The sequence below is a fragment of the Dunckerocampus dactyliophorus genome, chromosome 10 (genome assembly GCF_027744805.1).
Source record: "Dunckerocampus dactyliophorus isolate RoL2022-P2 chromosome 10, RoL_Ddac_1.1, whole genome shotgun sequence".
Classification (NCBI taxonomy): Eukaryota; Metazoa; Chordata; class Actinopteri; order Syngnathiformes; family Syngnathidae; genus Dunckerocampus; species Dunckerocampus dactyliophorus.
Window position 1 is genome coordinate 8,331,430 of NC_072828.1, and position 12,262 is coordinate 8,343,691.

Sequence of the window (12,262 nt, forward strand, 5' to 3'; positions counted from 1 at the left end):
AAGCACATTCATTAATGAATCCTTAATTTGCCCCCAAGTATGTCTATTTATAGAGGTGCTGTATATGTTTGTTATTATTAAAAAGCACTCAGCTGATAGCTCAGAGCAACATAATGATTTCAAGCGCTGAGCTGTGAAGGTCTCATTAAAGGATCAACACAACGAGGTGTGCCCATACATTCTCTATGGTGCCTGGGAACTGCTATGATAAGCTGTGACGTATTAACCATCTCTCGCGCTGTATTTCAGACCAGCGACAACATCTCTCAGCATCCCCACGCACTTTCCTGAGGTTATTGCAATTTTTTTTTCCAAGAAAACAACACTTTGACCTTCTGTGGATTTGAGAAGACAAAACTTTCTGTGATGAAAAGTGCAAGAGCAACTTTTGCTACTCCATCCACCTCTGCTCTTGAACTTTGATCTACAGCTATTGATTTTTTTTTTACACAACACATGCACACATGCAGACTGGTTGTACATGCACGCTGATCAACTACACACTCCATGTGTAATATGAGCCTTTTAAATAGACACTTACCACAATCTGTTTTGTATTGTTGTGTACGAACAAAACTATATTGAGTAAAAATGCTTGTTTTTAATATTTTATAACCAAATATAATCTCGTGCGTTTAATTCGCCATATTTCAGATCTATTTAAAGACAACCCAATCGATTGTATGAAGTACATGGTAGAGTCCATGCTTTGTGTGTGTGGTGTCCGCTAGGGGGCGACGTAGAGGTACATTATGTCTGGTAGGAGGCGGCAGTGTGGGGGGGCTGGATCTCAGCTGAGGTGGCGGAGCATCAGACTCTCAGAGGCGGGCTGGTTGGGGGGCTGTTGGACTTATTCAGCGGGTCGTCGAGGCTGTAAGGAGGCTTCCAAGAGGCGGACATCATGCACCGTTTGTGGATTTGGACGCTGATAGCGGCTCGTCTGCAGGTAAACATTCACTCAACGATCTTTGCTGTCATGGAGCCCGCCTGCAGACGACTTGAGGCTGCGTAGGATGCAGTCGGTGCTGGTTCGGGTTCTGCACCTGTCCCTGCTCTCCTCGGTTCGTTTTTATTTAGGGAAGGTTCGCTTTTTTTGTACGATGGTTCTTGTGTGGCCTGCTAATGCTGCCATTCTTCTTCATCCTATAAATGCACTGGTGGTCTGCACGGTGGAAGACAGAAGCACCACACACTCCATCTTTCTTACTTACATTCTTTCAACACAAATCATGACAGTCAAGCAAAGCATCGCTGTCTCTGCTGAATGTGCGTGTCTTATCTGTTGCTTTTATCCAAGTCAAGAGTCAGCGCTAGTGGACATGGATGGACATAAATGGACAGTGATTTTGTCCCACCACAGCCCGTAAACAGTTAACGGCCCTGAACGCCAAGTTCTTTGCGTTTTTCTGGACAAATAAATAGCCAGCACAGCACTGTGTCCAAATGTGTCAAAGGTCATCTGCCTTAATTATTGTAGTTTTTAGCTTCCGCTAAGATAGCGCCTCTGCTAGCTTCCCCGTGCTTGCTCGTTATCGGCGTTTTTTGGGACCCAAGATTTTGAGAAATTCCCAGGGAAAGTTAACCGTAGACAAGTGGTGTGCAAAGTGCGGTCCCGGGACCATTATTGGCCCGCAGTTCAGTTTTCTGCATAATGTAAAAATACGATGAATTTATTAAATGTATTTTAAGGTATTACTTTAATTTGCTATGTCAGTTATAACCCAAAGCTAAGATGTGGATGTTTTCTTCAGATAGCTTAGCAAACATTGACCTGGGGTTAGATTGGTTTTAGCATCTCTAATGTGGAAAACGTATCAAAGTGGCCCCTGCATCATTCAGTTTTTCTGTAAATGTTTGGACACTCCTGCCAGAACTTAACTTTTAAAGTAGTAAAATCCATGATTTTTTTTTTTTTTTTTACAGGTTAGCTTGGTCATGCTAACTAGCGAGCGTTGCTGTTTAGCGGTGAAAGAAATTAATGTTGATTTAGTTTGATTAGTTTTCTTGTCTTCTTCCTCTTCTTCATCCTTTCTCGTAAGACCATATAAGAGTTTAATTGACATTTGTATACATCTGAGTTATTTCACGCCTTAACAGCCAGTGTTAACATGCAGTTACAGTTGGTGACATTAGCTACACCTGCTCAGTCCTTATACTTACGTCAGTACACTTCAATATGTATATTATGTACAGTGCATACTTAGTTCCCGAGGGCGTTGCGCACTTTCCGGAAATGACAATAGCAATATTTATTCCCTCCCTCCTCTTCTTCTTTTCTCCTTTTTAATTGTGAGTTGCCACCACTCGAGTTAGTCCCTCCCCTTCCGCTAAGATGGCTTTGTGTACTGGAATACTTTGTGAAAGTAAACTAAAGCGCCTACGTAAGGCCACTTGTGTCAGGATGAGACTGTTTAGCTTCGATTTGAGCTTAGTTTAGTTTAGCTTGGTCCATATGTGATGACATCCTCCGTGCGCTAATAGGAAATGAGATGTAATCTGGCTACGGTAAATCCCGCCCCCCACCCTCCCACTGTGCTGATGTGAAGGGTTTTAAAGTTTTTGGGTTAAGTGGAAGCAAATCACTGTGTGGACCTCCTGCGTTAATCACCTCCCCCATCCCCATTAGCACGCTAACAAGCTACAACAGATGCTTTCCTCAGGAGTGGAAATATGCAGTAATGTTTGAAAAGGGGGAGGGGTTCCATGTTGAAACAACAGGAGACAGAAAAGTCTGCATGTTAATTATCATCCCAATTAATTGACCTGATTGTGTGCTGCTCGTTATGGCGACTAATTGCTATTAATAACAGTCTCTCAGAACAAAACTGGTTGCTTAACTGGGTGTTCACGGTACAAGCACACGTGTTACCTCCACCAGGGAGGTTTTGTTTTATTGCTATGTGTTTTGTTAGTGAGTGGGATCACGAAAAAAAAGCTGCCTTTTGCAGTCTTACAGAGAACAGAAAACAATGGAACGTCAACACAAAGTCACTCACTTGCTATTAGAGTGCAGGAAATACCCAAGACAGACTCTATGGTAGTTCCCGTCTTTGTTACAGATCACCGAATGCGACCACCATCACCACACGCACACACACACCTTTGCACAGATGCATGCGTACTGTTCCCCCCCTCTGCAGACTGTCTCCCATCTCACTGTTCGGACTAAAAATCGATCCATGTTGTCTGGAAAATGTAGTTAAAGTTGAAGGGTTTTTTTTTTCAAGCTGAGGTGTTGTGGCACCTCCAGCCCCCCACCAGGGGATGTGCGCCTCACACCCAATTGAGTAAGTTGACGTCATTGTTAGTTTAAAAACAATCCCCAGCAAGCAGCTACTGTCATTTTGTCCAGAGTTTGATCATCCCAACATCCCTCTGAACATCTTGTGCTTGCAGGTGGTGGTCCTGGGCGGCGACAGCGGGGGCGGGCCGCCATGCGTGAGGGGCTTCTCGCAGGAGGAATACGTCATGGAGACGCAGCGAGAGCTGGCAAAGGGACAGGCCGTCTTCAACGGTCAGTGTGGACACACACACACACACACACACACACACACACACAGTGAAAGACTTAGAGTAGTAATAATCCCCTGCTGTTGGTTGGGGGTTGTTTAAGAGTCCTGCTGATATTTGAACCATAATGGAGATTGAAGGGGGAATGGGGGGGGTTCGACCTTTGGAAAGACTGAGAGTGGAGCAGGATTAGTCCCACCCACTCAGCTTACACTGTCTGTCTGGGACCGTAAACATGCTCCAGTCCAGCGGTTGCTCTTTTAGAGGAAATGTTTGGAAGGAAAAGTGTAAAAATGTGCTATACTGCAAATATTATTACCTCTGCCAAGCACAAAATTGTGAGAGGTATTGTTTGAGTCACTTGTTAGTTAGCAGGATTTGGCAAAAACTCCCAAACTTTCTGTATACAGTGTTTCCCATACACAAATAAATTTGGCACTACCTGTTTAGCCTCAGTCATAAAGACATTGTAACACAGCTGGTCTGCCAGAGAATAAGAAGATGTAGCAGGAGGGATCAATGTTGCCAACTTAGCAACACTATATTTAGCGAGTAATCAGACCCCTCTAGATATTCTTTTTTTAAAAAAAGCGACACTTTTGGAGACTCTGACATGAAAGCAAGTATCGCTCCTCTCAACGAGCACTGGGTGCTATTTAACGCTACGTTCATACTGCATGGTATGATGCCCAATTCGGACTTTTGGTTAAAATAATTTTTTTATGTGGTCGTTCATATTACCAAAAAAAATGCGACTTGTTAATGTGAACGCAAAGCGTCCAGGAAGTGACGTGCATGCGCAATAGCACGATGTCGCACGCATTTCCATGTGTTCAAGGAAGTCAAGATTGCTGCCAGTGTGTGCTCTCTTTAACGCGGTTGTGGCAATGTCAAGGATTTTGTGCAACAGGAGTCAATATTTTCTTAACCAAATGATTCCACGTTGGACATTAAGAAGAAAGGGAGCAAGTGTTTTGGCTCTTCGTGGAGAACCTGCTGCCATGTCTGCTCTGAGGAGCGTGTGGGCGGCAGGAGCGGTGGGACATTGCCGTGGGCCACTTCACTGACACTTTAATAGTAATTTTCGGATGACAAGAAGGACTTTTGCCTACATCAGTGAGTACCTTTCTCCAAGTCTTGTGCGGTAAACCATGCCTTCTGATGACATATATGTCGGATATATGCGATCTGACCGTTCCATCGGGTACATATCAGATTTACATCTACATACGAACGAGGCCTAAGTCGCATTTGAAAAAATCTGAATTGAACTGTTTACAGTGACATATAAAAATCAGATACAGGTTACATGTGAGCAAAAGATTTGGAATTGACCCGCGGTGTGAACGTAGCCTAAAAGCATTCACAGGTGACTCCGTCTTGAGTGTGACATATTTAAAATAAAACAACAAAAGAAGAAGATACAGAAGAAAGTTCATTTGTAGTTCTAAACATATTTTTTGTTCTTTCATTGTCTTTTACTCACTTTTTGCTACACTGACAATAACGTCATTGCATCGTCCTCTCCATCCCCCCCCGGAACCCACCACTGCCACAAATAGCTTGCAGACCTGTGGGAAACACTGTTATAGTAGTTATTGCTAGCCAGCCCACCATGTGTGATGCTGGATAAACGTTAGTGTTAGTGTTTTCCACTAATTTCTGCTTTTTATGTGACAGAACTCATTGAACTCAGAGCTGCATTGTTTCATGGACACCTTGCATTGCGTTCTAATGGCGGCTGTTGCGTTTATCATGCTCATATCTCTTCTATGTGTGATGGTGTGGTTGGAGAGGAACAGTACACATGAATATATTTGTGTGTGTTTGTGTGTGTGTGCGCGTGTCAGACAGTCGATTGATGGCGATCCTGAGTCTGCGGGCGGTACTCAGGGTGTCAGCGGCCGCCTGATCAATAAACGGATCAATCACCGTGTGTTTGTGGAGAGGATGCCAGTCTGGGCCAGGATTGTCAACTTTGTGGGGATTTCGATGGCCGTGCACTTAATCACGCATCCGTGCACGCACTCTTAATCACATGCACATATTTGGACTCCACTCAGCAACAGGATTTATTAAAAAAAAAAAGTGCAGCTTACACGCAGTGGCGGGAGCTTAGGTTTAAGATTTAAGGACTTCCAGCCGTGCAGGAAAATATTTACATTTTGCTAATGTTGTTGCCTCCATGAATGAAAGCAGTAGTGATGTTTGCCGGATGACAGATTATGTTAAAAATGCAAGACGAGGAGTTTACGTGTAGGGAAGGGTGTGAATATGTGCCACTTTTCTCCAACAACCAAAAACGAGTCACGCTCATGATACTGTACATCTATTTGGTGTTAGATTTTTAAGTTTTGCAGCACTGGCATTTTAAAGATTTCCTTGCTTGGCAGCCAGCAGAGCAACTAGTTTGTTGCTAAATGGACTGCTGTAGATATCAAAAACAGGTGACTGAAAAATACATACAGTGGATTGCCACAGATTTGACATTCAGCAGTTGGGCTGCTGCAATTTTGCAGATTTTTGGTCAATTTTTTCCCCTCCAAAAATGTTTTCCACAGAAAACACATTAATTCACCATAAGGTTGTAAAAGTTTATAAATATCTGATCATACAGGTAAAATGTAAATGTAACATTTTACAACTTTGTCATTATTAGGGATGTCTGATAATATCGGCCACCGATAATTTTTGGCCCGATATTGGCATAAAAATGTGATATCGGCATCAGAATGTTTTTTTCCCCTACAATGAAAGGCGATATAGTGCTTTTTCCGCCAACGCCATTGTTGAATTATGTAGTTAATATTGTGCCACTCACAAGCCTGTGAGGAAAAATTAACTTTTTATTTAGCAAGTAGAGTAACAACAGAGCTCTCAATGAACTTACCAGGTCCATAGAAATCGCGGGCGGGTTACCATTCCATATACCATCCTTACTCACGGTGTCTTTAAAGAAAGAGCTACAAAAAAACATCACACAGCAGCGTAATAGGTAGATAACGTCAAACAAGACACTGCCAACGAATAATGCAGAATAACCAACGACTATGTGAGCTCTAAACATGTAACTTAGCAGCCATTTACAGCAACAGTACAGCAAAGCACGCTGGGAAACAGGAAGTGCTGTTGTCAAAACCATATACGTAGACGCCGCATCGAGCGCTGAGCCTTACATCGTCGCCGTCATACTGGATGTGGCAAGGCTGCGCTGTAAGTGAATAAATGTACTTAATTTCATAAATCGCCTTTCTACAAAGAAATTTAAGTTAATGCCTCTCGTTTACACATTCACACAGGCACTAATATACTTGGTAAAAGGTTAGGCACCTGATCTTCTCAGATGGCTAAGATAAGAACTTTATTGATCCCACACAGGAGTAATTCACATTCTGTCAGCTATAGAGCACAAAGTAGTGCCCAAAAACCATACACAGTGTGTGTGTGTGTGTATATATATATATATATATGTGTATAATAACATAAATCAAGGCACAAGAAGCACATATGTATTCTTATGTAAAATATGTAATACATTAATTATCTACTCAGAGATGGGTGGAGGAGCCAGTCTTTTCACATGAACTGTACGTTCTAGGGATGTCCCGATCATAGCTTCAGGATCGGGATCGGCTGGCGATACGCTGTATTTTGAAGATCGGATAATATTGCCTTCTGTCACGAGGTCGGGCCGATCCGGTTGCCATATAACGTTCGTAACTCACATGTCGGGCCACACACCGACATGGTGGGTGCCTTAATGCACCTCAAAGCTGGTTTCCACTCGACTCCCGCCACCCGCAAGAAGAAGAAAATGCGACACCACCACGCAGACATGTCCATGGTGTACCGTGGTGAAGTTAGTTTCACATTGGACGTTGGATATTCGGCTCCGTAGCTACAGCGGTAGTTCCCCCTCACTGTGCTGTGTCATTGTGCGGGGAGCTCACACGGGAAGTGCTGTTCTAACTGCTGGTTGTTAATACTAGGGGCCGTCAATAAATTACTATTGCGTTGAAGAGAGTTTGTTAAAAAAATGTCACATATTCTAAATCATACCACAAATGGATCTCTAACCGACTCACAAAGGTTTGTTACCCTAATTAGGATATGAGTCATAGAACATGGATGGATGTATTGATTTTTCCAAGGTATTTTTTGGTTGAACTCAACACTTTATAGCTGTAATACAGAGTGGCCTAAAGTGAATGGAGTAAGGTTTTTCTGGCTAGTGAACTGTGTGTATCAAGAATCAATAGACTGGACTTTGTTTAGTTACGCTTGTCTTAGCTGGCATTTCCTCTCACATTATACAGTATACACCACTATCTAGTAGGGGTGTCAGGAGACACCTAACTCGCAACGCGAAGATACACGTGATTGGATCCATGACAACGAGACAGAACGAGATTTTACCATTAATTGTAAGAATATACAATGACAAAATATGACTGAACAAACAAACTTTTAAAAAATTTGACCGAGTCACAAAACAATGCAGGTGCGTTTTGAATTGTTTATTGTCCCACAAATTAATGCTAAACGATATTATTGTCAACATTTTTTGAGACCAAATAAACCACTGTCATGATGATCTGTAGTATTAATAATAATAGATCATGATAATGCAATAGTTCTATTGTCACCTTTCACGCTGTAAAGTTATGACATTGCTGTTTGTGACATATATGACATATGACAATTCTACTAATGTTTGCAGCATTTCTTGAAATGCTGACTTTCCAACCGTATTAAAAAGCAACATTTCTTTTGTGGTCTCAGTGATTGTTGACTGTCGGAATGAAGGCCCTGCACCTCGATTTTTTTTCCCAGATGGGAAAACTGGGTCGGGTGGATATGTTTAAGGTGGGCTACTTAGTTTTGTTGCCTTTTATGTTACTCCCACTTTTGAATAACTGGCATACAGGCTCGTTCGTGTTGGTGGGCTCACCTTGCTCATTAATATTCCCACACGGGGGCTGTGGCATTTGGCATCTTTTTCCCTCCTAATTTCTACGTTAACTTGCATTGTTCCTCACGAGGCGCCACTCTTTTTCTGTGTGTGTATGCTTGTGGCCCCGCCTCCCCCACACAGACGAAACGACTGCATGACTGACAAAAGGTCTCACTCTGTTCATCGTTGTGCTATGAAGCATCTAGGTACTGAATCAATGCACAGAGTGAACTCCCTTTCTGCCTACTTGGAGGCAAGAGACGAGGAAAGCAGCCAAGCATTCACACGGCAATAAATGGAGGCCAGCAAAATTATCGAGTTAATTTTCATTTATCGTGTAATTAATTAATTAATTTATTAGCACAAGAATTTCACAAAATCTTGTGACACCCGTTCTACCAGTGTTGTCTACCATGTAAAATATAAATTGAATTTCATCTATTTTTTCTTTTTTGTCTCATGTCCCTTCACACTTGAATGGATGACATGGTATGAAAGTAAGCAGACTGTTGAGTTTGAGGCTGTTTTGGCTTTTCATCTTGAAAGTTGAGTTTCTGTTTGATGTTTTAGTGACGTCTGGCTTCAGTGTGACATGTGTGGAATAACGGGGACTTTCCAAACAGGCTTATTTTGGCCGGGTCCGGCACTTATACCCAAGAGGAACCGCTTGATTTGTGTGTTTTTAGAAACATGAACCTCTATATATCGTGTCACCAAAAATCACCCTTTATCTTAGTTGTCCCTAAAACCTGAGCTCTTATCCCTCAAAATGAATTTCTCTCTGCAGTTTTTGCAGCACCCAGTGCTGTTATAAAAGCCTCTGTGCACACATGTTATTGTGCCCTTTTGCAGTAAGGGGATAATGTGCATTTTCCACCCATTACCTCTGCAACAGTCAACGGCACAAAAACAAGCTGCCTTTGCTTGAAAAGCATCAAGGACGCATCTCCGCCGCCACCGTGTTTTATTGAAGACTGTCCTCACTGACTGATCAATATGTCACTCTGTCAATTAGCCCATCAGTGCTGGTAGTTTTTGCTTGGACAAGTGATTTTTGGAAGGAAAAAGCAAATTGACTGCAACCTCTGGACTGTGAAAACGTCTCGTTGCTCTCTATTTGAGCAGTGCAAGCGTGAAGCACCCAGCGCAAAAGGTCAAAAAGTGATTTTTCTAGTTTTTGCAAAGGAAAGCATGAAAGAAGACGAGAAGCAGCAAAAACTCTGCGAGGGAGAGAAAGTGTGTGTGTGTGTGTGTGTGTGTCTGTTTGTGTGTGTGCGCTATCACATGTTTGTGCGCTTGACTGTGCTTGGATGGACTCTGTGAAGTGGAACAAGGCGATCGTGGCTGGAGCTGACGGAGCAGCAAGACCAGACAAAAAAAAGTGTTTCAGCGGCAGCCATGTTACGACACGCTTTGATGAAACATTACAATGGCGAGATGTTACATTTATTCAGTGTAACAAGTGCTGCCTTATCGTCGACCTGCCGTTATGCACATAACTGTGCATTGTCAGCTGTGCATTTAGCTCCTGGGTTAGCATTAACCACATTAGCTTTCTTCAGTTCGTCCCTGTGGCATAAGCCAGGTTAAATTGTCACAGTCACACTTTTTAAAATGACTTCAGCTTTCATGTTATCCTTTTTAACATCAACAATATGTGGTTATGTGTTAGCTATGTGCTAGCCTTTCTTCATTTGAAATTATTTGCCCCATATTAGCATGAGCGGCATTAGCCATCAGTAAAACGCACCCACTTAAGTTGGCATCGACACGCATGGTCAACCGTTTTTGTCTACATAAAATTTGAGGCCGTTTCTATGAACAATAGGTGAGTTTTTGTGCGTTCTTGTATGACAACATCGACATAATTACTGTCTAGTTCCGTAGCATTAAAACATGCACACAGTGAATTACTGTTCAGTGCAAAATAAGATGGATTCTACTACAGCAACTAACAAAATGCACCCAATTCATATATACTGTATATATATTTTAGATTGCTAGCCACCGGAAGACAAAAATGTTGTCATTGAAGTCAAAACAGATAGCACATTAGCGCACCAGCTAAATTATCCCATAGGTTAAAAAATCCTTATCGCCCATTCACCATACGTCTCTGGCCTAAGTCACAAGTAAATGTGCAAGCAATGGCTAGTTTAGTGTGTGGACAACCGTTTATGTCGACAGCAGCCAGCCAGTCCGAGAGTCATTTTTTAAAAATCGTATGTTAGCCAAAGCCACTTTTGCCATTGTTTGTCAAGTTAGCTCCATGTATATTTTAGTTATTCCTTGTCAGCATTGGGTCTTTAGTGGCGTGGTTAGCCTTTTAGCTATTTGGGGATCATTCGGGGACCCTGGCACGCCGTGTTTCAATCAGATGGCTCCAGGCGCTGTTAATTATTTAATTGGAGCAGAGCAACACTGTGTTATTAATGAGAGGATGGAGGTTAGGGGCCTCGTTAGGAACAGACAGGCTGCGGGGGGTAGGGTGGGGTGGGCTGGGCTTGATGGGAAAGGAGGTCAGAGGTGACTGATCGCGAGAGACAGAAGGAGGAAACAGGAAGTGAAGATAATATGATAGTCATTTGTTTAAAATGCTTACGTTGGACTTTCTCTGGAAGTGAAAGCACCCTCTTTGTTCATCGTAAACCTTGTGTTTCTTCCTGGAAAGGAACAAGTGGACAACTCTGCGAGTAACACTCAACAGCAAGGTTACTTAATGTTAATTGTAGGGCTGCAACCAATTATTTTGTTAGTCAATTAATACGGAGATTGTTGTTTCAATTAATGGAGTTATCAGCTCGTCCCTAGTCCAACCTTTTTCCAGAAAGGGCCACATACTGAAAAGTGAAAGGATGCAAAGGCCACTTTGATATGTTGTACTATATGCTAAGAAGTTACAGTATATATATATATATATTGTATTTCAAGAAAAAACGGCATGTCAGCTTTGTGATATAGGTAAAAAGGCGTATTATTAGTATGAACTTTGCGCTTTGCTTTTTTTCCACAGTTTTGCTTTTTTTTTTCTTCTAAATTCTTCTTAAATAATCTTCATAAATGTTCTCTTTGCAATATTTCATCCTCAAAATATTTTGACTTTATTTTCACATTATTCTAACTTTTCCCCAACGTAATTTGCCCCAAATTACAACTATATTTTCTTTTGTTTCTCATATTACGAGTTTTAAAAAAATAAAACATTTTTTTATTAATATTTCAACACTATGCTATTAAAATGCCATTATGCCAAGTTTATTCCTGTAAAATTGTGATTTTTCTTTTCTTAATAATTTGACGTTATTCTTGTTAGATTACAGCTGGTTTTTTTTCCCCCCATTTCTGCGGGTTTTTTTCTTCTTGTAAATTGTCCCCGGGTCGCACTTTGGATACCCCTTGTCCTAGACGGATCAAATCAATATGAACCAAACACAAACAGTTAGTGGTTTGGTCCGCAACATATTAGAGAAGGGGCAAAAATGTGGATTACTGTTTCCCAAAGTCAAAGCTGATGTGTATGAATATCTTATATTGCCTAATAGGTCTGCTTTCAGGGATGACTAAGGAAATTAAGCAATATTCACATTTGAGAGGCTGAAATCAGGGGATGTTTACATATTTAAATCAACAAACAATCAATTAATTGATTAATTGGATAATTTATTGATTAATTGATGCAGCTCTAGTTAAATCAACTGTTTTTCAATGAATTGAGGAGTCAAAATGTTAAGAACGAAAGTGTGGTGATTTCTTTTTTTTTATTGGTGAGTTATCTGTCAGAGAGGAGCAAAAAGGCGC

The 12,262-nt window shown here is 41.6% G+C and overlaps 1 protein-coding gene across 1 annotated transcript in view; it reads left to right on the forward strand.

The window, feature by feature from the left end:
* Positions 1 to 790: 790 nt before the first annotated feature.
* Positions 791 to 12,262, forward strand: part of LOC129188423 (cadherin-2-like) — a 70,054-nt gene continuing 58,582 nt past the window's right edge. Inside the window, exons 1-2 of the mRNA XM_054788886.1 lie at positions 791 to 946; positions 3,397 to 3,514. Coding sequence (XP_054644861.1) covers positions 902 to 946; positions 3,397 to 3,514 — 163 coding nt within the window. The 5' untranslated portion in view covers positions 791 to 901. The remainder of the gene's footprint in view (positions 947 to 3,396; positions 3,515 to 12,262) is intronic.